The 26,226-nt window shown below is 44.5% G+C and overlaps 1 protein-coding gene across 8 annotated transcripts in view; it reads left to right on the forward strand.

Moving 5' to 3' along the window:
* The window catches only part of LOC144791058 (phospholipid scramblase 1-like), a 401,648-nt gene that overhangs the window by 57,724 nt on the left and 317,698 nt on the right, over positions 1 to 26,226 (forward strand). For 4 of the 8 annotated variants that reach the window (XM_078665694.1, XM_078665693.1, XM_078665699.1 and 1 more), the window contains 3 exons: positions 2,897 to 2,949; positions 3,004 to 3,060; positions 4,131 to 4,160. In XM_078665694.1, coding sequence (XP_078521820.1) covers positions 3,045 to 3,060; positions 4,131 to 4,160 — 46 coding nt within the window. In that variant the 5' untranslated portion in view covers positions 2,897 to 2,949; positions 3,004 to 3,044. The remainder of the gene's footprint in view (positions 1 to 2,896; positions 2,950 to 3,003; positions 3,061 to 4,130; positions 4,161 to 26,226) is intronic. The other 4 variants (XM_078665698.1, XM_078665696.1, XM_078665700.1 and 1 more) reach the window with 1 other exon arrangement.

Consider the following 26,226-nt stretch of genomic DNA (forward strand, 5'->3'; position numbering starts at 1 on the left):
CAGATAATGCGATACATTTACAAATGTTTTAGGGTTACTACAGTGTCTGCACAGCTCTAATCCGACTTTTCAACAAGCATTTGCAAGGCTATGGGTGTCTCATTTGCAGAAGTTTAAGCTATTGGCATTGTAAATCACAATGCCTTTTACTTATGTGTTTTGAAAAGCAACACATATATAAACGTTGTAATTTCTAGTGCCAATAGCTCAAACTCCCGCAAATACGAGGCCACTTTAGTGGTGGCCGAGCCCCTTTCTTTAGACGTCAGCTTACCGTATTCAGGTTACAGTGATCCGCATCGAAAAAAAGGGGCACTGGCACCATTAAAGTGAAAGCAGGACATGGGGTGCTTTTACAAAAAAAAAAAAAGCTTTCGTTGGTGAAGCTGTAACCTGAATACGGCAAGTAGCTTCCAAAGACAGGGGCATGGCCACTATTAAAGTGAAAACACGGTATGGGGTGCTTTCAATTAAAACAATTGGTTTCGTAGCACGGCAGCTAAAGTTAACCGTGCTGACAAATAAAATAAAATAAATGAAGAAGAGCGGCCGCGCTGGCATATTAAATAAATAAAGTAGCACAGCTGCTATACTTAGAGCAGACCGCACTGGCAAATTAAAGAAAGAAGCGTGTCTGGTATAGTTAAAGCGGACCACCATTACTAATTAAAATATAAATGCGGGCAATGTGCTGCTTTGTAGGAAAGTACGTCGTGGTGGAATAGGGGAAATTCATTACAGAAAATAGTGCTCACAGACTAGATAAAGCAGAACGTGTAACAACACAAGTAAAAAGTCCAGTACTCATGGGAGGTTACAAATGCAGACAAGGCGGTACCAAGGAGGGAATACTAAAACTATTCATGAATCAAAAGTAACGATTTAGAAAGGACAGTAACAGGAGCCAAGTGAAAAGATGTGCGGGAAAAGGTTGGAGCTTCAAGTCCATACTTGAACACAGCATGCCTTGAGGAGCAGCACATGCTCAACTTAAAAATGGACACAAAATTCAATCAGCATCGACTTCAAATACCTCTTTCTTAACTGAAGGTATAACGTGCAAAGAAACAGGAAAAGAATGTCAGCCTCACTCCTCCTTCTACCATCATACAGTTGCAAGTCTTTATTCCCAAATACACTCAAAAAAAGTTTACGTGCGTAGGATATAGTTTGACCATCAAGGTACTTCTAAAACTTCAATGTTGAGTTCATTTTATTGTCAGATATTTGGGGGGTAGTGAGGATTTCACCATACTTTGCTGGTTCCTCAATTTTAAATGTTTCCCGTATTTTTGCTGGACATGTTCTCTATATTTTTGTGCTATTGTATTGGGATCTGGCTGCAGGTGGACCGAATCCAGGCAGTAAAAAAATCCTTAGTGGACAAGCTTAAACCTTTTCCCCGCTTAGCAGATCTCTTAAACCACTCTGGTAAAATTCCCGTTCTGAATTCGACCACATTCGCTTCCAAAAAGAGGCCTGGCCAAATAGACCTAATCTACTTAATAGTTAAATTTCCACTCACAATAACAACATAAAAGTTGATTTCAGCAAATGACATATCTGGCATAAGAGTCATCCTGCAATTTACAGGTTTCTTACAAAGCCCTCACAAGTCTACTCCGTAAAGAACGGAAGAATCAATTTTGGGCATATAAGTTCCAATTGGGCCCCACTACCGTTATGTTTATCTTGCTCCTGAGGCTTATTTTCATCCACGGTGTCTCCATTTGTCACTGCTTACCTATCTTCTTCTTCCTACTTATTTCTTCATACTCTGCATTTGCTTTGTTCTGAGTTGAGTGCTAATGACGAAATATAAGTCCTGGGCCTCAAAACAGAGTACTGTTGACCCCCACTGGCACAAATTAAGCACAGTTGAGATGGACAATAGATAAATGTATTCTGACCTAATAATAGAATAAAGAGAGCAGGAATTACAGATCCAATAAAAAAATACTGGAGTAGACACCAGTGGTTACCTTTCCCCATTTCCTAACTGTTGGGTGTACATCTCATGTATTAACCTACAGAATTTCTAAGTTAAATGTATGTGCTTTATACAGTACAATGTCTTAAAAAGAAAGTTACAGTAGGGGTGGGACAACAATTCCTCTTTGCCTGCAGTGCATAGAGTTTCGCCTACTCCATGCTCCACGTTGCGCGAGGAGTTACGCAAAACTCAGAGAAGTGATGCAGAGAGGAGTTTTTTTGCTTGCTCCTAGGAAGATTTCTCAACATGGGCGGTTGTGGCATGTCGCAACCGCTTGTATTGAGAAATCTGCTGCAGCGTTGTGGAAACTGACGCTCAAGTAGAATGTCTACTCGATCGGCAGAAAGCAGCAGCGCCCTCCAGTTCACTGTGGAGTACAGTTAATGCGGAAACACTCCCAGCACTTAAAATCAGTGTGAACAGTGGAACTTAATAGACTCTCCATAGAGCATGGCAGAGTTTTTACAGCACTTCGCGGAGTTTCACAAAGTAGAACTCCACAATCTCTGCCAAGGCCTAGTACACAGCTCTCTTCTGAGTTGTTCTTGGTACGGCCTTTTTGTAGGTGGAAAGCTGTAGAATGAGTTGATGTAACATTACTTAGAAAATGTCTTCCAGAAGCAGAAGGTAATTTGGGACACTCTATACAAAGTCATTCTGGATGGATGTCCATGCACTTTGACAATATTTTTCAGGAAGCTGAGGATCAGCGTTTGAAGGTTTGGTATGACTTTGAAAAGACAAAGAAAGACTGCACTCTAGACAAAGAATCAACTATGGTAAAACAGTGTCAAGACTAGATCTATTAGGCAGATCAACCTTCAAATCTAGAGGCACTAAGTGCCAAGGTTTGGGTGGTACATGAAGTGGCTAATGTAACCCTACCAATTTGGTTTTCTCCAGTTTGGCCAGGATTCGTATGCCACATATCTCAACGTATTGCTGGGAATCTCTGTAAATATATCATTAATACCTTTTGAATAAGTCTGCGATTTTTATTTTTGTACTGACGCTAAGTGTTTGTCCAGAGGCACCATGAAAGATCCTCGGAATGTCTAAATTGATGGGTACGTTCAAGGGTCCATCTCTGATCAAAAAGTTCCTCCAGCTACATCTTTCTAGAGTCACCCCATGCTTACCTCCCAACAATGTCCACCATTTAGTTTTTGGGGAAGAACTGAAAGTTGGAATCAATTCAATTTGTGTCTCTATGATTAGAGTGAGTGTAGCACCTAAGACATAGGTCTTGTGTATTTTTACAAAACAGGGCTTATTCCTTTCTGTTGCACCAGCCAAGTCTCTATATTATAACTAAGTCATAACCTCTGATGAAAAAGGACACCTCAGTTGTTTGCACTTCAAGTATAAGCTCATTTTAGAAACTGAGGAATTCGATGATTCATGTACATTCCCACTGCATGTCATGTTTGCAAACAATGCCTCCATTCTTTAAAATGCCTATTTTAGTGCCAAAAGTTCTAATTATAAATCGTTAAGTTCTACTCCTCCAAATATAACATGCACAAAAACAGCCAAAGGGAACTGCTCATTTCTGTTGTGGCATTATGAAAAACTATCTCCAATTGCAGAGCTTGAAGCATCAGCTTCCCAAAAAACTGGTGTTTGAGGCTACTGAATAATTAGTCAAATGGTGTCAACTATTTCCTGAAAAGCCAAGTCCATTCAAAGTATCCATGAAGATTTGTTACCTTGTGACTGTGTAGTCAGGTTGCCAAATGACAAAATTAATGGCTAAACTACTGGTAAAACATAGGCAAGCCAAAAAGTGCTGCATATCTAGTAGTCCGCATGGCTAAAATGTAATAGCATACACTCATGAGGGGTAACAATGACACTTGTACAAATAATTCTATACTTAGTACCATATTTTACATTTTTTCTGTAATTAACTCTAATTGATCAACATGTATCCACCACTCAAATTACTTTCTTATTTTCACTTACCCAATTAACCATTAATCCTTTATGGGTTCTGGAGTAGCTTGCTACCTGCCAAAAAAGCGCTTTAAAGCCTCGTCAGGGGTAGTAAGGGCTATATAAATGCAATTATAATACAATACAATATGGGTCTACTAATCCGGTAAATTTGTAACATGTTTTTATTTTCCCTTTACAGTAATAATGAGTCAATCGGTGGAAATGAAGGGTAAGGTTTTCCTCTCACTTTTTTCAACTTTGGTAACCTGGTTATTATGTGTATGTAGAGGGGTCATCTGCTTATAACCAATTCCAATGATAGATTACAATGTATTGTCATTTCTAATATTATTCATTCATTCTCCCATTGGTCCTCCCATCGTACTGTATTACATCATGCATCCAGGAATCGCATCTTCAAATGCTTAACGGTGTAGATGCAGAAATGCATACATGTGTGCTAGAGGTTGATGCAACTACAGAGATTTAAGCCTCAACCCGTACAGGTTTGTAAGTGTCTATACGTAGTAAATCAAATAGATGGAATATACTTTGTTCAGAAATTTCTGAAAATTGCCATGAAGAGCAACAAATACCTACATTTGGCGAGCCCATATAGCCATTGTTGCTACTGCTGTATTTTTTCCATGCAATGCTCTGTGGCAGTTCAGCTTACCAGAACACTCATAATTACTCATAAGAAGCCCCGAAAAAATATATATTCAGATCCTATTTGCCAACGAGAAATCAATTCAGGAATATCATCTCATTTACAGAGACCATAACTGTTTGAAAGGCTTTTCACAAGATAAAATGTACAGACTACCTACTTTTTTTTAATTGTTCTATAATATAGCGTTAATGACAGTACTTAATTCTATTCCTACCCACTTTCCAAAACAGCATAATAAGGAAGCAAAGCTGTTTCTGCACCTCAACGCTATGAAACACATTTCACCAGTCGTGTCTGCCTAACCAGCCATCACTCGCAGAATTACATTCTGAGCCCATTTCAGAACTAGGGGCCTCATTTATGAAAAGTGACGCATCTCTGCGTGAAAACAGCGATGCATCACTTTTCATTGCGCCCTCCTTGGGACATGCTGGATGCGTCATATTTACAGTATGATGCATCATGTCGCAAGGAGTTACAGATACGTCAGTATTTCTGACATATCTGTAGGCGCAAAAATGACGCATTGCTGGAGTGTGTCACAAAAGTGACGCAATCCCAGCAATGTGTCCTTTCACATGGAGCAAGCCTCATGTGAAAGGGCCTGCATCAGTCTTACGCCTGCTGTGAGGCAGGCGTAAGATATTGACGCAATGGCGTCCTAGAAGTGACGCAGTAAGATCTCATAGAATTCACTGCATCACTTCTACGAGGCCTACTTGAGTGTTAACGCTCCCCCCTGCATACATTATACCTGATGCAGTTATAATGTAGCGCAGGGGTTTACAAAGTGACGCATCTGCTTAGATGCGTCACTTTGTAAATAGAACGCAACAGAGGGCATGTTTTACGCTGCAGTTGTGTCACAAAAAGTGACGCAACAGCAGCGCAAAACTGACGTATGGCCTCATAAATAAGGCCCACAGTGTCTTCCTTTGAGTAGGACTTGATACTTTCCATTAGAAGCTCACCAAAAAATCCTCTGTGTGACCAATGGCATCTTTCAGAGTACAATTAGTGGACACTCATTTTCATAAACAGTCAATAAGGAAGATCAGTTCCAGTTCAGACAACTTTACTGTTATACCCACTCCCCAATAGTCTTAAACCAATATTATAACCCCATAAACACACGCCGACGACATCTCCACAAATGGGCCAATTTTTTGCAATAACACTATGTGAACCTTCCTTAGTGTTCCTGTATTCTCCGGAAACTAATATTGTATATGGATGTGTGTAATTACCAATATACCTGTACTATACACACTTTTTTGCTTGGTTATGGTATTTCACTTGGGGCATTACACACTTGTTGCTGAGTTTTTCAACTCTGTTTATTCAATTGCAAGGGGATATATTCAATTGAAACTATCTTAAAATAATCCTTAAATGTTGGTTTTCTTTAGATTTTCCTGTCGATTAAATCATTGCAGTAATTTCACTTCCTCATTGTATACTTTGTATATGAGATCCATGTGAATGCTTGTTTAGACTGTGCTTTAAATATCAGTCGTTAGTGATCTTAAACCCTCTCCTTCCATGTGATTTATTCTTCATAACTCAATAGTTTTGTGTATTGATTTCGTACAGAAATAGGTTGATGTACACACACAGTGGCTAAGCAGTGAACATGTTATCCCTAGGAGAGTCAAACATGGATGTTTCCGGTTTCGCCTAATTTTCACATTCCGATATTCTGATATATCTGGGAGTGCTCAACCACCCCAGAAGGTACCATCGGCAAGTAGCCTAGAATCAATACCACATACAAACTCTCATTAGACATGATGTCTGAAAATATTCTCAATTTGTAGTCCAAACCTTCCAGGCTGATACAGAAAATAAAGGGAACACACGTTAGATCAGACAATCTCAACCTATTAAAAATAAGCACGCCCAATTGTAAATTCAAGTAGTATATTGGGATCCCTCAGTTAGAGCTGTAACAAAACAAGTTAACCCAAAGAACATATTTCAACGATGTTACTATTTACTAAAGCAATCAACTCTAAGCTTGATTCTTGCAGAATTCTTGTTACCTTTAAATAACTTATTTTTCAAATGGTGCTTCCAACCACAAATTGAGGTTCATCAATAGCAAAATTAATGTACTTTGCTCATTCAAATTGACAGCAAGAACATTCAGAATTGGATCACTCACGCCCAAGGTGCCAAACCCAACTCCCTTCACTGAATTGGTCTTAACATCGAAATCAGAAATCTCGGAGGTCATCATGTTAATCAAAACCCTTTTCCCTTCCTGCAGGCATCTAAAGTGGCTCTGTTACAATATTGGAAAGCCAGGTCTTGCCTTCCACTCTACAACATGTCAAATAGATTTCTCCAAAAGGGTCAGATATCTCAGAAACTGAATAAAGCTTCAAATTTCCATATTTGATAAACCTTAATGCTGACAGTGTGATACTTACAGCCTGCAAGTCGAATTTGACCCTGTCTTAAAGTGTCAGACGTGACCGTCTGAATTACTTTGACACTGTGTGTGTCAAGCTAAGGCACTGGCACAAGCCTGTGCATGCATGCTTCTTGAGCTTTAATGCCCTGACCCCGGATTCAGAGTAAGACATCACATTGTGATCCCTGCACAAACCCCTATTTATGCAATGACCAAGGTTAATAGTTGCACAGCCCCATCGCAATTTTCCATTTGTAAATCTTGAATACGAAACCTGCCAGAATTTAGGTAAAAATATGTGAAGCAATCTCAGTACATTCAGTATTGAGGGGCCGATTATGATGGCAGACGGACCTAAGTCCGTCCGCCACCAGAGAGTAGGAGAGAACCTCCGCATGGCCTGCGGAGTTCCCTCCTGTGCAATTAGGATTTGACCGCCACCCTGGCGGTCACATCCTCTATTTTTACCATTGCGGCGGGTGCGGCTTCAAGCTGCATCCGCCACAATGGTAAAAATGCATACATTGCATTTGTATGCAGAAAGCGGCAGGCACCGTGTGGTGCCTGCCAATTTCTGCATACCAATGCAGGGGGGTACAATAGGTACCCCCCATGTGCACCCCCCACCCCCTTCACCCAGGGGGCCCGTAACGGGCCCCGCAGTGAAGTTACACATGCTTTTCCACAGTGGAAAAACCGCCGCGGAAAAGCATTTTTCACAGCCCATCCTAATATGGCTGACGGTGTCTGAGAGACACCGTCACCATATTAGAGCTTTTCCGCCGCGGTTGTAAGCCAATCGCGGCGGAAAAGCTGCGGACGGAAACCAGGACCCACCAGCCATCCTAATGTGGCGGTGGGTCTTTGTTGGGTCTGCAGAGGATTTTCCGCATCCTCCGGGCCGGCCCGGAGGATGCGGAAAATCCTCCATCGTAATAGGCCCCTTAATGCCGAAAGCACAAGATTCAACTTAATATACTAATTTTTTTCAGGAAACCTCAAGATCTGAGGTGGTTATCGTATAGAGCATATACTGCACCCCACCGTGTCAGTATTTATAAGGAACAGTAAATACCTCACCCCTCCTCTGACCCACACATATTCAGTGCCTAAATGTGTTCTCTATTTAAATGTCTTCTCGTTTTCACTGAATCAATGTGGCCACATACGTCGAAGATATTGCCTTAAGTATGTCTCCTCTTTGTTAGACAATCACACTCAAGAAAACAAACATACCCCCCTGTCATTATTTGATGGTGCCACTAGTATCTGCACTGACCTCATACTGTGCAACACTTGACTGATCACACTGGCTGAAATCATTAGAGACTAATTGCTGATTCTACATATACATCCATGCAATATTGACCTGAAACTACAGTAGGGTGTTAGTCAGCCTGATGCACATGCAGAATTGTATTAACCTTATGGGTTCCGATATCATGCTCCTGGCACTGGTAGAGACCATTCTTTTCACTTACAGCTGGCCAAAAATGTTTTATACGATGTGTAAGACTGTCTCAAACTCATCATTTGAGCCCCAAGTTAATGCTGTCATATAGGGCAAATTCCACCACCTGCGCCTGCTTTGAGCATGCACCCATTGCTGCCCATGACCCTCGTGGTTCCTACAGTAACTTTGCATCTGGATTATTTTAATCCTTTCTACCTAGGCCTCCACCATCAAGGCATTCAACAAACTGCAGGAAGCCCTGCCTGGCTGCTGGGAGGGAGATGAAACACATGCCCACTGCCCACGAGTTGGTGGGCCTTGTCTGACAACTCACCAACACTAAGGAGATGCCAAGGATAAAGACCCCAAGCACCCAAGACACAGAAGACTCAACCATTTTGAAAGAGTGGTGGATGCCCCCTCTCCCCCAGGGCCTGAGGCACAGCCTATGCCTGAAAATGCAGCCCTCCTCTTGGTCATACAGTCTTTCTATATGGCCGGGAGGAGAGAGTGGGCGAAGTGCCGTCAGAAGTCATGCTACTGAGCCAGGACCTCTGCAATGTGGCCGAGCAAGTCAATACGGCGGAGTCACAAATATCAGAACTAGAAGACACTGTTGTCACACGGCGAAGGGAAGTCACTGAATCCCTGTCCACCACGAAGGATAGAATATGGTGGCTAGAAGACTCAGACAACTGGGCCAGCAGGAACAATCTTCACTTTGTAGGTTTCCCGAGGGAGCTGAAGGCACGGACGTAGCAAAGTTCCTTGACGAATGGCTTCGCTCTCTCATTTCGCAGGACAAGTTCTCCTTCTGCTATGTCATAGAAAGGGCTCACTGTACCCCAGGTAGACCCCTGCCCCCTGGAGCCTCGCCCAGAATGATGATAGTCCAATTTCTGAATTATCAGGAGAGGGACATGATTCTGGCTGAAGGTTGCAAACTCACTGCTATGTGGTACGAGAACTCTAAAATACTCATATTCCCAGACTATAGTAGAGAGGTACAAAAACAGAGGATTTCCTTTGATGAAGTAAAGGCCAGTTTGAAGGACTGCAGCTAATGTTCCCAGCCAAACTCAAAATCTTTTTTCAGGGGACATCCCACTTCTTCCTCACACCTGAAGAGGCTTGGAACTGAATTGAGTAACGTACCACCTTAAAGCACATCCAGGGGTCACGCAGGGACTCCCGTTCTTATGTGACAGAAGAAGCACAGCCTAAGACCAGATTTCAGCTTAGGAGCGGGAGATCGCAGCGGGGCTGCTCGATGATGGGTTTGACATGGCATGGCCGCAATGGCCTGGACTAGTCTTCTTCCTCCTTGGACTCAGAAGGAAGCTGGTCGCAAGAGAAGTTGCGGATGAGAGCAGGGAAAGTGGATGCCGCACTTCCTCCAGTCATGAACTGGAGCCTGAGACTCCAAACCCCAGGCAGCAGCCATTGCGGGCCTTGAGGGAGAACAGGAACAGACCTCCCAGGAGATGATGACCCCTGTTCCACCAGCGATGTGCTAGGGGCACTTGATAATTCATCTGTTGCCTCAAGGCGATGTGCCGGCATGACCCAGAGGGTTCCCCCCTCCCGGGATGGTGACTTTAGGAGAAACAAGATGACTCTTCTGGCCATGCTCTTGATTATTATGGCTCTTAGAAACAATTGATTAATGGATTCTTGTTTTGGAGTTCAAGAGACTTGGCTGATGGGTGGGGTGGGGAACTACAGACCTCTCGGAACCCCTGGCGAGTAGTTCACTGATTGGATATTCCATGTTTCACTTGCTGGGGTCAGTGTGGGAACGGATCAATGGGCAATTGCTTGGCTCTATTTGGTGTAGGGCCTTGTTTTATTTTTACTGATGGCTACTGTCTACAGGGTTATCCTCCATTATTACCAAGGTGACACACAGATGGGAGACTGCCTCACCCTGGGGCCTGACCTGAACACTCGCTAAGCACTCACATTCCAAGTCACTGATGAGACCATCCCATAGCCCATGCAGTCCCTCACTCACTACACCTTAGAGGACGGCCCTGACTCGGCCCTGTCATGAACGTAAACGACCTGGGGGACAAGATCAAAAGAGGGCTAGTCACACAATATATAAAGAGGCTCCAACCATTTGTAGTAATTTTACAAGAACACACCTCAAAGGGACACCCTGCAAGTTTGTAAACAGTGGAGCATACCATATGGTGGCACATGCAGGCTACACAACTGGATCAAGGGGATTCACCATTCTACTTCATAAGAACCCTCTCTTCACATCCATTAAACAATGGATCGACCAACTGGGAAGGTCCATAGGGGTGGGGGCTTTATAGGGTTGTCGAGATGTAACGCTGATTAGCGTGTAGGCACCCGCCAGACTCCATTCCCCCACGTTAGAGGACATTTCACATATTCTCCTGGAAGCTGGTTACTCCCCTCATCTAAAAGGTGGGGACTTCAATGATGCTTTGGTCCCTACCCAGGAGAGATCAGGGCCGACTCCACTGAGTGCTCCTTCAACCCCTCTGACCAATTTCGTAACCACTATTGGCCTAATGAACTTCTGGCAGTGGGCTCACACACATGACATGGGAATACTCTTATTTCTCGGGGGTCCATCTTGTTTTATCCCACCTGGACTATATACTACCACCTGCGGGAGAAGTGCGAGAGGTTTGGGAGGCAACTTATCTGGCCCGGGATATGTCAGAACATTCTCCCCTGATTGTGCGCATGGGAGGGAGAGGAGGAAGTGCACCTCCTGGAAATGGAATGCTTGGGACCTGAAGGACAGGGAGGTGGTGACTGGCCTCACAGTAGAAACCAAGTTTTATTCTATAGAGAATGACGGCACAGTATCCTCCGAAATTACCCTATTGGAGGCGTACAAGGCGGTTCTTCGGGATAGGGCACATAACTTAGTGGCACAGAAACAACGTCATGCGCGTGATGCCCTGGAATCTATGGAGTCCCAGATACAAGAGCTGGAGGGTGGACTGCACTCAGACCCGGACCCCACTGTACTCCGACAACTAGCACTCCTTAGGAAAGAATACCGCAGTCTGTCGCACAGTAATGCAAAAGCACAGCGGCATGCAACACTACATAAACTACATGATGCCCGAGAGAAGGCCGGTAGACTACTGGCATGGTTGGCAAAGAAAGAGTTTGAGACCGGATTGGTGCACCGGGTGATCGGGCAGAGTTGGGAGGTGTTAGAATCAGACCGGGATATCGCCAAAAAGTTTCCACACTGTTATAGGAACCATTACAAGCCCAGACCACTGCACTCTGAGTCCCAGATAACTGATTATTTGGATTCCATTGCTGGGCCACAACTGATTGTAGAGGCCCAAAAGGCATTGGAGGCAGAGATAACCCTGACGGAGAACCAAATGCAATAGCCCGCCCCAACACTAATAAAACCCCAGGACCCAACGGGCTACCCTCCAAATTCTACAAAAGATACCCAGATCTCCTGGGTCCCCGGCTCCTTGATATGTTCCAAGAGGCTGACCAGGAAGGAGCTATCTCCTCGACCTTCAACAGGCAACCATAATTATCATTCACAAGGCTGGCAAACACCGCTATTGAATATCGAACTCAAAATCTTGCGGCGTTCTTAGCCACCAGATTAATAAACACTATATCTCCGCTTATCCACACAGATCCACACAGATCCACACAGATCCACACAGATCAATAGAGCTTTATGCCTGGCAGATCGACTCATCACAATCTGAGAAAAGCCCACAACTGGATCAGTGAGGTGAGTAAGTGTCATACTAGCATTAGACACTGGAAAGGTGTTCGATGCCATGCACTGGCCCTTCCTGGAACTCACACTAATAAAATTTGGCTTTGGCCCTAAGTTTTAACAATGGGTCAAGCTACTATACCAGGACCCATGGCCATCTGCAAAAGTCAACGGGGTGATGACCACGGAGTTTGCAATAGGCTGAGGGACGTGGCAGGTATACTCCTTTTCTCCCATAATCTTCGCCTTAGTAGTAGAAACCCTGGCATGCAGAATCTGCGATCATCCTGGGATTCATGGGTTTCGCATATCAGACAGAGAAGCTCAGACTGGGGGAGAAACCATTTCCCTGTATGCGGATGACGTTCTCCTATATGTCATTTTACTTAGGTTGTCTCCTCCCCTAGTAGTCAAAATCCTGGATGATTATGGGCGGGACTCAGGATACCGAGTGAACTGGAGCAAGTCGCTCCTGTACTTTCTGCAGGGCAATGATGTGGCCCGCCCCCTCCCTCATCAGTTGATTAGCACCACTCTGGGATTCAAATACCAGGGAAGATTCCTGACTCATCATAAGAAGATTTGCCATGAGTGCAACCTGGGGAGGGGAATACACAGTTGTAGTAAGGATATGAATTGGTGTAGGGGACTCCCTTTTACATTACTGGAGAGAGCTGCAATGATCAAAATGAGAGTGCTACCCAAGCTGTTATATACTCTCCACCACTCATACTACTCACTCCCCTCTGCTGTCTTCATGGGGAAAGCAGGGGACCACCACACTTTCTTACGGGATGGTGAATACTCTCTCTGACCCCACTTCAGAGCAATACCTACAATGGCGGCATCGCCCTACCTGATATCCAATGCTATTACTGGGCCTCTCACCTAATCCTTATCAATGACTGGATTCATGCACCCCCCAGACCAAGCTACCTTCAGCTTAAAACACACCAATGGACATGCTGATCCTATCTTCATTATCTCTGCGGGGGGGGAGGAAGTTCGAGCCTATTTCCAGCCACTAGAGTGGCAGTTTAAAGTTGGTCCAGAGCAACGAAAGCCAAGGAATGGTATGAGAAGCCCAGCAGGGAAACAACACTATGGGAGGGGACATGGTTGGCTTAGGTTAGTAAACTAAAGGGATTTAGGCCATGGGAACTGATTGGGATTACAAAGATAGGAGAGCTACTCGAAGGGGCTGCCTTATGACATTTCTCGCCATGGGGGGAGCGCCTGAATCCTCCTACCTACGTTGTGCTGCTATGGAAGGCTCCTTCCTGCACACATCCTGGAGCTGTCCCAGAATCCAACTGTACTGGAGAATTATCAAGAGGGAATTGTTTGCAGTGATTGGCACTCCCCTTCCTATTGACCCTTAGTTTATTATCCTGGGAAACCCATGTGATGTTGATCTGCTGCGAACCCAGCTACTATCCTGTAACCTGGCTTTGGTGGTGGCCAAAAGGGATATTGCATGCCTCTGGAGATCGGCAGAAAGCCCTACGGTCCAGGAATGGAGAACTGCCATGGACATGTGCATGATAGCCGAGAGGGTGATATTCCTCAAAAGGGGCTGCCCCAGAAAATTCCATAAAATTTGGGGTGAATGGATCTCCCACTACTCTCTAGAAAGCCTGTGACGGGAAAAAAGGGCATGGCAGAGTGATGACCGTCATGATATCTATAGCTGTGTGCTCGTCTTTCATAAACTACCTTTATCTTTCTCCTCAACTGCAATCTGGATGGAGAGCTGTCGGAGGAAGGGGAGGGGGGACTGTTGCATGTCATGCATTGCATTGTTTACCGATGTTGACAGGGCGGTGGCCTTCTGGAAGTGTACTGATTATGTACTTATACTGTGGCATTGTTGGTTGGTCAATATCAATAAACATATAGGGCCTTATTTATGAAGGCCTTGCGCCGCCGGTACGTCACTTTTTCCCATTTTAAAAGTGACGCACCGGCGGCGCAAGTGCTTCATAAATGAGGCCCATATTTTTTTTTAAACTTCAAGGATTTGGAACAGTGCCGAAAACACTCACTAGACCTGCCTCTTCTTCTCAAAACTGTTTGCCCACATCCTGTGTGCTCTATGGTCTCCAATAGTTTATTCATACATCCAGCAATGTTTAAACACTTTCAGGCGTTGGTCTATTCATGTACAAGGAATTAGACTCGGGCAATCCCACCCTTTACACGTACTGCTTTAAAAGGACCTCTGTAAATGCATAAACAAATTGAAGACTAAAGCTATGCATTGGAGCTTATGGACTGTAACTTTTCTCCAGTGCCTCCTGAACTTCGGCAACCATATGAAACAGCAAGCGCCTTTCATGAGTGCCACAAATTGTTTTCACACTAATAATAGAGAAGGGTACTTGCACGTGTAAGCTTAACATCCTTTTGCAAATAGCATTGTAAATACAGCCACTGCCCAGCCTGAAAAGAGATCTACTACTGCTCGTGACAACGAACACATTGATGACTGATACAGAGTGGCTATCAGCCAAGATATTTTTATTACGCATAAAGTAACAGCTTTATGGTACTGCACAAACTTTACAGTGCCTCTGGGACATGGGATGCCCAATAACTGCCAATGACAGCAGTTGTCCTTTCCATAAACACTGCCATAATGTAATGTTAAATCTGACTAGATGCATTTACTAGTGCACATTCATAGTTTGTGAAAACAAAAAAGGAATTTTCGGACTTAAGCCAAGAAAGACTCAAGATAGAGCGGATGGTGCCCGCCCTGCACCTAAACAGACCACGATGAAGGCATTCAAGGGTTAAACCACAACTGTGAACAAACCATTAAAGTCCGACTATAGAGCTGATCGGAGAAACACGGATTACAATGGAGAAAACAAACAGTAACTCTCTTACTTATGAAGACAGACACAACAGCTCCAATGCGTTTATTTACTAGTTTCTAATTTTGGTGTTTTCGAGATAGCACAAGCATAGAACAGTACTGTGTGTGTGTGGGTGCTCCATTTGAAACCAGAGAATAATCAACACCACTGAACAGTTAGGCTGCACCTGACCTGATGCTAGACCTTTCTCAGTCTACTGTCCTTTTGAATCTGCGCGAAACTGTTCCATTAAAAAAAAAAAATGTTTGATAAATAAAGGATTCATTGAGCCTCAAGGAATTATTCAGACTGGAAAGCTTAAAAATGAACAGATCCTCTTTGCACAAGGAACTAATTTCTTATGTCATCCAATGCGGGTTCGCTGATGGTAGCCAAGGCTTCTGGATCCAAGCAATCTCACTGGCTGGCAGCAATGAAGCGTTTCGTTGCCTATAACAAGATGTCAGGCACCTAACTCTGTTTTGGAAAATGATTTCCTGGAGGTATAAAAGGGCATGGAGCAGTGGCAGCCGGCGTGGCTTGCGGGTTGAGTGGCTGAAACGCGGGTGTTGGGGGGGGGGGGGGAGAGTCGCAATGAAAACAATAAAAACATTAGAGTTAAAATGTACCTTGCCGCCAGGTCCAGCGTCTCTGCTCCTGCTCTCCTGCGAATGACTCCAGGAACAGGAAGAACAGCCAGGCTCGGCTCCCCTGACCAATCACAACGCTGCAATGCAGCTTTGTGATTGGTCTGAGTGCCATGACACAGCGTTCAGCCAGGGGCTGAAAGAGTGAGCATGCTCTCCACGCAAGCTGTATTGCAGCCTGCATGGAGAACAGGGAAATTGTGCATGACTGTTTTGGACAGCCTGATAGTGCTGACTAAACAGTCATTGCGCACTTAGAAGGGTTTTCCCACTCCTTCCCTGCTCTGCAGCCCTGCCCCCTCACGCAAGCTGCCGCAGCAGGAGAACATAATAAAATGATAATAAGATTAGTTATTATCATTTTCTTTTTTCCTTTCTTTTGCTCGGCCAAACCGACTCTCAGAAGTCTCCACTGGCTCCCGATCAAAGAAAGGGTCACTTTCGAGGCCTTATGCATTACACATAAGCTAATGCATGGCAAAGGCCCGCCAATTCTGAAATCCCTCATCAAACCCTACCACCCTAACAGACAACTCAGGTCTGACTCTCTCTCCCTTGCCTGCATTCCAAGAATAAACTGAGCACGATCAGGGGGAAGATTGTTTTCCTACAATGCCCCTAAACTGTGGAACTCTCTTCCGCTGTCTATTCGAAGAGAACACAACTTACTCACTTTCCGCAGGCAACTAAAAAACTTGGCTCTTTCCATAAAGCTAGCTCTCCCCCTCCCCCTCTGGAATAATAGGTTGTATGTCAGCGCTGGGACGACCCAGGGTAGCTACGCGCTTTAGAAATCTAAAAATAAATAAATAAAATAAATTGCTGCTGCAGAGTAGTGGGAGTCAGGGACTGTCCCAGACTATGTCTGGAACACAGTCAGGGACTTGGGCAAGGACTGGGAACTGGGTAGAAAACGTACACAGAAAAAGTAGTACAGCGCTGCTAAGATTCAGAAGTCGAGGTAGCACTGCAGACAGTGCTAGTTCAGCAACAAGGCAAACTGCTGCAGTTCAGGAACAAGGAATAACTAAAGCTCAGGAAACACTGGAAACAAGGATAGCAAATGCTCAGGAAGCACTGGAAACATGGGTCAGTCTCACCTGTACACAGCTACAATGACCAACCTTGGCTTGAAGGGAGCTGGGTCTTAAAAGAGCTCACAGTAATCACATGCATCAGGTGTGAGCAGGCTAGCAGCAGCCAGCCACAGGTGAGCTGAATTCTTCTACCCATCCTTGGCCTGCAGGGGTGGAGACGAAGCAGCTCTGGTTCAGAAGGCAGACAGCTTGGAAGCTCTGGTTGAGAAAGCAGGTAGCCTGAAAGCTCTAGTTCGGAAGGCAGACTCGGGCTCAGATTTCAGGAAAGCTCCAGGCTTGGGCTCAGAGGGCAGGCAAGCTGCAGGCTCGGGCTCAGATGGCTGGCAAGCTGCAGAACTCTGGAGACTCTGAAAGCAGCAGACCAGCTGAGGACTCTGGAGACTCTGAAAGCACCAGGCCGGCTGAGGACTCTGGAGACTATGAAAGCAGCAGGCCAGCTGAGGACTCTGGAGACTCCATAAGCAGCAGGCCAGCTGAGGACTCTGGAGACTCCAAAAGCAGCAAGCCAGCTGAGGACTCTGGAGACTCCAAAAGCAGCTGGTCAGCTGAGGACTCTCGAGACTCTGAAAGCAGCAGGCCAACTGAGGACTGTGGAGACTCTGAAAGTAGCAGGCCAGCTGAGGGCTGTAGAGACTCTGAAAGCAGCAGGTTGGCTGTGGACTCTGGAGACTCTGAAAGAAGACAAACTGATGGCAGAGAGGCACAAGGATGACAGATTTTAAATTCTGGGAATGGTGATAGCCCGTGAAAAGTAGATTCCCTTTTGTCAATAGTGAAATCTTCACAGTTCCGTGGCTCCTTAAAACACACTGAATCGCTTTCTTCGGGACGGCTAAGAATACTGCTCATGTTGGAGTCGATGATGACCAGACTCCCTTTACCATTTGACAGTTCACATGTCTTAGTCAGAGGAAACTGGTCGGAGAATACTTGGTGTTTGGAAAGGTTTTCAGTTTTCTCTATATTACAAGGTGTTACAGATGCATCAGAGCATAAAGTATTATTTCCTGACTTCCCCATATGTGGTATACTTGAAGGCGAGAAAGCAAACAAGGGGTCAGGATTTTGTTCCTTCTCAATGAGGAGGTTGGCTTCAGTTGCAGCAGTTAAATCAAGAGTGTTGTCTGAATCACAGGATATTGTCACATCAGGGATTACGTGGGTCACGGGTTCAAGTTTTGTCTGTATGTAATTGAAGAATCTTAGATGTAATTATATCCTGTGAAGACTGCAGATCTTTCTCTACAAGGACAGTGGTAGACTTGGAAACTTCACAACAAGCAACAGAGCTACACCTTAGATTTTGTTCAAACTGGCTATTAGCCGCCGGTGTTCTAGTATGTCTTTTCTCTCTTTTGTTAAACTGGTTATTGTTTCTTTGAATGTGGTATTTAACAAGGTCCCTTTAGTATCCAGGACTGTGATCTTTACTGGACTATAAGAGTGGGTAACTTTATTTGAATAGAGAACAGAGGTTATGAAATGAATCTGTTCTTTCTTTGGCTGTGTGGTTGAATATTGTATTTTACAACCTCTTACAGCAGACATGCTAGAACCAGAATTCTTGTTCAGTAAACCGAGTAGGGTATCGTTCTCCTTTTGCAATGCTGACATAGACATTGAATCTGGTTCAGAGCAGAAGATTAGTTCAGGATCTAGCAAAGAGATTTTGAGAGCCAATGAATTAAATTTTCAGAACATAAATGTCCATTTCACATAAGAGGATTTATTGTTTCGGGACTAAGGTTAACATTCTCAATTTGTAAAGTAGACGCTAAATGCCTCTCATTGTTGGGTACTGGTAAACTACCCTGCTAAAACTTAAATAATGCACTGGTGTGCTTCTTTTTTAATCCTCTTATTATGACACACCTTCAATATTTTCACACACAAATGTAAGAGAAAAATGGTAGCTAACTGAACGCAATGCAATCTGTCAGGGACTGTCTGGGGCTATGTCGAGAACACAGTCAGAGACTTGGGCAAGGACTGGGAACTGGGTAGAAAACGTAAACAGAAAGAGTAGTACAGCGTTACCCAGGATCACACAGTAAGTCAGAGGAGAAAAAGGGATCCGAAGGGAAGCATGTATAAGGGAACAACATGGCTAAGACTTGAAGGATGGGCACTCAAGAGGTAATCCAGCATTCAGAATAACTTCACCTAGGATGGACGTGCAGACATATATACATACATGCATATATACACACATACACACACACACACACAAGCACACACACACACACACGCACGTACACACGCACGCACACACACACACACACACACACACACACACACACACACACCCACACACACACCCCCAGCAAGGGAAATATGGGGTAAAGCACTCGGGAGCTCCATACAGTAAGACTGAGGCTCATTAAGTTCCTCACCCACATTTGCTGTTACAGATACTGACTGCAAATACCCTCATATAGGATATGCATGCAAGGGCAGGGTTTGTGGAGTTGATACCTATTGTGATGCTATAAATGTAACTCAAAGATAATACTCACAGTAAGCAAGAAGCACCCCCTAAATTGTCAGCTGTGCCCACGGATCCTGGCGATCAAATAGGAACACGCAAGGTAGTAACAGCAAGGAGGTATAACTAAATAGAAGCACAATAGACAAGGAGCTAGCAAGGTGGAGTGCCTAACAGGAAAGTAAGGAAATCACAGTGCACATTTGGCAGAAAGCAAGTAACAAACATACAAGGTAATTGAAGCAAGACAGCAGGCATAGAAAGACAGTAAACTAGGAACTGCAAACCAAGGAAATGGAAAGAAAAGCAGGGATTTCAAAAGGATATACAGAAGGGGACGCTACAAGGGTATACAAGAATAGTGCTGGTTCAAGAATCAAGAAAATAAAGTAGCACTGTAGGCAGTGCTGTAGCAGGAACTAGAATTGAGCAACACCTCAGTAGTCAAGGTAGCACTGCAGGCAGTGCAAGTTCAGAAACAAGGGAAACTGCTACAGGTCAGAAACAAGGAATGCTAAGGCTTAGAAGTCAAGGTAGCACTGCAGGCAGTGCTAATTTAGGAACAAGGGAAACTGCTACAGTTCAGGAACAAGGAATGCTAAGGCTCAGAAGACAAGATAGCACTGCAGGCAGTGCTCATTCAGGAACAAGGGAAACTGCTGCAGTTCAGGAACAAGGAATAACTAAAGCTCAGGAAATACTGGAAAGAAAGAATGAATGAACAAAGTCTTTTATCGCGCAACTTAGCCCAAGGGCATCGAGGCCCCAAAGCAGGTCAAGCAGGAAAGAAGGATAGCAAAAGCTCAGAAAGCACTGGAAACAAGGGTCGGTATTACCGGTACACAGCTACAATGACCAGCCTTGGGCTGAAGGGAGCTGGGGCCTAAAAGAGCTCACAGTAATCACATGCATCAGATGTGAGCAGGCTAATAGGAGACAGCCACAGGTGAGCTGAATTTCTCCACCCATTCTTGGCCTGCAGGGATGGAGACAGGTATTGAGCAGGGAATTCCAGGTAACAGAGTGTCAAACATTAGCAGGCTGGCTTCAAGCATGAGCAGGCTGGCTTTCACAAGACCTGGCATGGATTGGGAATGGATGTCAATTCCCAAATAGTGACCAAATGGATGGTAGTCAGGATATGTATGCAGGGGAGTATCTGGAAGCTCATTAGAACACAGGCAATTCACACTATGCACCCCTCTGGTGGTGGGCATGAGACTGCAGGGAGCCAATTGTGACTTTCCACCCCCTCCAAAAACCAGCTCCCAGAAGTGGGTACTGGATTTAAAGCCTTTGCTCCTAATTAGTAAGTCCATTTCCATCATTTATGTAGTGCAAGAAAGCAGAGGACTGCAGGAAAATTGTGATCTGGACGGTATGAGAATAGACTGCAAATTAACAGCCGCATTCAAAGCAGAACTTTGAGGAGGGAAGCACTCTGATGCAGGAGGCAGAATAGAATGGAGATCTGAAGAGTCCAAATCCAGTAATGGGGACTTAGGAGCCTGAATCAAAAGTGCTTGACATTTCAATGATGACAGGCTGCAGTAGCACTCTGAAATTGAAAGCAGAGTGACTGTAGGTTCAAAAGCAGATAACAGATTGGCAGGAGGCACAGAGGTCAAAGGCATGCACACCAGAAGTTCTGGCCCTGGAGGGAAACATACAGAAGACACATATGCAAGAGACCATGGAAGCGGGTACTCGGGAGACCCAGGCCCTGGAGGCTTACATGTTGAAAGTTTTTTCTCTGATGCTGAAGGTTCAGTTGGTTCAGTCTCTGAATGGATATGCACTGAGAACTCTGATGGCTGGCAACTGGAAGCACAGGGTCAAAAAGCAGGCAGCCTGGAAGCTCTGGTTCGGAAGGCAGGCAGCCTGGAAGTTCTGGTTCGGGAGGCAGGCAAGCTGAAGCCTCAGGCTCACATTTCAGGCAGGCTGCAGGCTCGATCTCAGATGGCAGGCAAGCTGTAGGCTCGGGCTCAGATGGCAGGCAAGCTGCAAGCTTGGGCTCAGATGGCTGGCAAGCTGCAGGCTGACGTTCAGAAGGCCTCAGGCTACCTGAGGACTCTGGAGACTCCAAAAGCAGCAGGCCAGCTGAGGACTCTGGAGACTCCAAAAGCAGCAGGCAAGCTTAGGACTCTGGAGACTCCGAAAGCAGCAAGACAGCTGAGGACTCTAGAGACCCTGAAAGCAGCAGGTCGACTGAGGACTCTAGAGACTGGCTCTGAAAGCAGTAGGCCGGCTGAGGACTCTGGAGAGTCTAAAAGCACTGGGCCGGCTGAGGACTCTGAAAGCAGATGAAAGAGAGGCACGAGGATGACAGACTTTATATTCTGGGAATGGCGATAGCCTGTGAACAGTAGATTCCCTGTTGTCAATAGAAAAATCTTCACAGTTTCTTGCCTCATTAAAACATACTGAAGAGCTTTCCTCAGTATGGCTAAGGATACTACTCATCTTAGAATCTCTGATGACCAGACTCCCTTTAACATTTGGCACTCAACATGTCTAGTCAGAGGAAACAGGTCGGAGATTACTTTGTCTTTGGAAAGGTTTTCAATTTCCTCTATCTTACAAGGTGTTACAGATGCATCAGAGCATAAAGTAATATTTCATGACTTCTCAATATTTGGTGAACTTGAAGGCAAGAAAGCAATCAAGGGGTCAGGATTGTGTTCCTTTTCAATGAGGAAATTGGTTTCAGTTGCAACATTTAAATCAAGAATGTGGTCTGAATCACAGAATATTGTCACATCAGGGATTACGTGGGTCACAGGTTCAGGCTTTGTCTGTATGTCAATGGCCCATCTTTGGGTAATCTCGGAGATAGAAATGACCTCACTACCAGAAAAAGAAAGCAAATAGATGTTTTGCCTAGCATTTGGGGTTCCTCAAAACTGGAGAGACACATTTCAGATGTAGCGCCTAGATGTAATTTAGCACTAGAAGACAAAACACCAGAGGAGTTAGAAAATTCAGACTTCAAACAAATATTTTCATTAACTGCACTGGGAGACCAGGTACTATAGCTTTTCCGTGTGGAATCTGAGTGATCAGCCACAGTATTATTCAAACAATCACTGGACCAGCTCTGAGGGGAACGCAAAAGAGAGCGCAAAGTTTCATTCTCCATTTCTAAGGAGACTAACATAGAGGTGGAGAAGTTGTCTTGTACAGGGGTTTTCGATTCCCACTTGAACCCTGAGTTATAGTTTTTCAACAGAGTCTGAAACATTTTACTCTCTCGTTGTAATTCAAGAATCTTAGATGTAAATATATCCTGTCAAGATTGCAGATCTTTCTCTACAAGGAGAGTGGTAGACTTCAAAACTTCACAACAAACAGCAGGGCTTCACCTTGGATTTTGTTCAAATTGGCTATTAGTCGCCGGTGTTCTAGTAGGTCTTTTTTCTCTTTTATTAAACTGGTTATTGTTTACTTTAAAGTGGTATTTAACAAGTTATCTTTAGTATCTGGGACTGTGGTCTTTACTGGATTATAAGACTGGGTAACATTTTTCTTTTTTAAATTTGGTCAGGCGTATATAAAACATATTACATTTGCTTGTTTATATTTCACAGCATTTCTCCGAATCACAGCTGTACAATAAGTATAAAACATCAACATTGAATAACAATCAGGGACCTTACTTCAGTGCGTCTTATTCGGTGAAGGAAAAAAAATAATTGTATTTAATATATTGTCATAATGATCACAGTTTCAGTGCCTAGGACATATCGTGTTCGGCTGTGTACTCAATAACAACAGGAATTTTAGGGCCATGAAATATAAAACGGCAGGGTGATTAGGATTAATCGTGTCCCGTATTTCTGGCTAGACAGTTCCATTTATGTACAGGATAAAAGTATAAAAAGGTGAGTATTGAAGTGTCTCTTGGGACAATTTTCATGTGGAGACAGCTTGCACTGGACTAGAGTCAGCCGGGAGAACCACATCACGTCGCCTGAGCCTGGAATTGAAAGGCTCCCATATGTCTCTCGGGCGAGAAGCTGTCGGCATAAGATCCCAAAACACCGCTAGCTAGCTGCTAGCAGGCAGTAAGCAATATCACGCACCCACTCAGCCGCTCGGGGGATCCTAGGGGCAACCCAACATGAGGCTATTCAGCGCTTTGCGAGTAGTAGCATCATGGCCACCAAGCAGAGTTTCTCAAGTGGGATTTCCCCCACATAACTCAGCAGTGCTACCACTGGGGTACATTCCTGCAACAACCCAGTAACAGCCTATATGGTGTCATACACTTCTTTCCAAAAGTCAGCAATAGGTGGGCAACTCCACGCAATATGCAAAAAAGCAACTGCTTCATGTTTGCATTTCCAACAACGCAAATCCAGATGCAACCCAAGTTTATTTAGCTGCATGGAAGTGTGATACATTCTATGTATGAATTTAAAATGGATAAGTCTTAACTTATAGTTCGGGGATAAAAATCGCAGCTGTGAACAACAAAAGGACCATTGCTCATCAGTAGGCAGTTCTTCTAGGTCATTTCTCCACTTGTTAGTGTTTTGGGCGCAGCCCAAGGGGTGTTCGTTTGCGTGAGGTTATATAATCTAGTAATTAATATACGATTTGATGGTGTGGTTAACAGCGGTTTCATTATATCTGGGGGGCTGGAAAGAATGAGTCCAGTGCCTTGCAAGTAGCTCGGAGTTGAAAATATAGGAATAGGTGTAGGAGTGGCACTGGGGTGTTGCCCTGTTGTTGTTGCTGTTTGAGAAAAGTGTCCTGTGGGTGTCCTTTGGGTATAAGTCGCCTAGTGTGGATATACCCATTCTACATGCCCGTGTAATAGAACCCGTATCATTGAGGAAAGGAAAATGTGGATGCTGTGCAATTGGAGTGGAGGGCGTGTAAAGCAGTGGTGTCCGTTGCAGTTCTATGATATGGTTTATGGATAGCTGCAGTAGGGGAGTGGGTTCCACTAGATCTGATTCGTGTGGCTGATATGGGACTGGATGTATCCAGAAATGGAGGAATTATGCTTGCGCACACAGTGCATAAAGTTCAAAGCCCAGGGCACACATTCCACCCTCTGTTAACGGGCGTGTAAGCAGATCACAGCTTACGTGAGGTTGTTTACTGGCCCACACTAAGGCAATCACAGTGAATCGTAGGGACTTAAAAAAGGATTTAGTTAGAGTATGGGTATATTAACGAATAGGTATAGAAATTTAGGAAGAACTCTCATCTTATTTATTTATTCATTTATATATTTGACGAGTTTTGTATAGCACTGGCTAGACCCGAAAGTATCAGAGTGGATGGATGTCGAGAAATAAAACAGTTGAACATTATTAATATCAGTTACAGTTAAACTTTGTTACATTAGTTACACAGCGAAACAAATAAAAAAAAAAAACAAGTCCCATGGGACATGGAGAGAGATTGGGGAGGGGACATCAGCAAAAGGCTGGTAAAAGGGTCCGAGTCAGGTCTACCGGTATAAGGGAAGGAAATATATCCGGGGACCCTCCAAGAGCCAAATCAAAGAGCCCAGAGGCCATTTAGGGTAACGGATTCCAAAACAACCGGGACCAGACTGACTCTCAGCGCAGGAGCACCTTGACTTTAGAGAGGGCCAGAAGCAAAGTGTGGTATATAAATAAATAATACCGGATCTATTTTTGGATGAATGAATGAATAACAGATAGCTCAATAAAATAAGAGTCAAGATTCGAGGTAGTAGGAGTTTCTGCAGGTTTATTACAGCATAAGGACAGGATCAGGACAACCTGCATAGGAACAGAGGTAACAGGGCCCAGCAGGGGAAAAGAGGCCCAGCAGGTGCTGGGGTTAGGTCTGGGATGAGCGCGCCAACATTCAATAACAAAACACACGCATATATACATAGCGCGAACACATAGCATTACATTGCAGTAGGCGTAGCAGTGGGTGGAGCAGAAGGCGTGACGCGTAGCAGTCGCGAAAGATAACAGTAAAAAGAGGTGTAACTGGGCGTATACATAGACATGTGATGCAAATGTAACAGAATATGTCATGAATGGGCGGAAACATAGGAGGGGGCTACCTAAGGAGCCGGGACCTCTAACCTAATGGTGCGCGAAAACTGGCAATGACGTGTTACTAGGAGAAGCTGGGGGCTACGAACTCTGTGCTAGGAGCAGAGACTAGAGTCTGGAGGGTCGGAGCGACATGTACCTAAACCCTATCTGGTATCTAATGTTTAGGGAACATGTTGATATAAACTAGAAGTCATGAGGGGAAAAGCTAACTTGATTCTAAGACTGGACCATGCATTATTCTACATGTAGTGCGTGATGAAGAATACTAAATGACCATTAAATACAGTATTTCTCTAACGTGGAGACGAAAAGGCTAGACAATGACGGAAACTATTGATACAGTTCAGTAGCTTAGGAATGCAGAGAGGAGGACTGAACTGATAGCTGGAATCATAACATACTCTTGGCAGACTCAGAGGCAGAGCCGGGCTGCACCGGGCACTGCGAGGCAGGAAGTAAGTGAAGGGTCGAGGATACAGGTGGGGGCTGTATCGCTCCTCAGCGAGGCTTTCAGGAGACAGAAGCTGAATCCAGGGTCCGGGCCCTTTTGAGGCCTGGAAACGGGGACTTTATAATGGAATAACGTGCACACTGAGAAACGTGGCAACATTACTTTACATAGGCCTGATATTCGTAGTATTCACGAGGACTGGAAAATGACATATCAGAGGTGGACACAACTGTAATTGCGCCTTTAATCGGACATGGGGAATAACATATGCATATTGGTCATGCACACATAACATATGATGGATGAGGCGTAGGGACACAGAACATGGCAAAATTTACTTTTCCACATTCCCTCCTTGTCACTACGTTTCCATCAGGAAACATCAATTTTCATGATACCATCTATCATTTC

This window comes from Lissotriton helveticus, chromosome 11 (genome assembly GCF_964261635.1).
Source record: "Lissotriton helveticus chromosome 11, aLisHel1.1, whole genome shotgun sequence".
Classification (NCBI taxonomy): domain Eukaryota; kingdom Metazoa; phylum Chordata; class Amphibia; order Caudata; family Salamandridae; genus Lissotriton; species Lissotriton helveticus.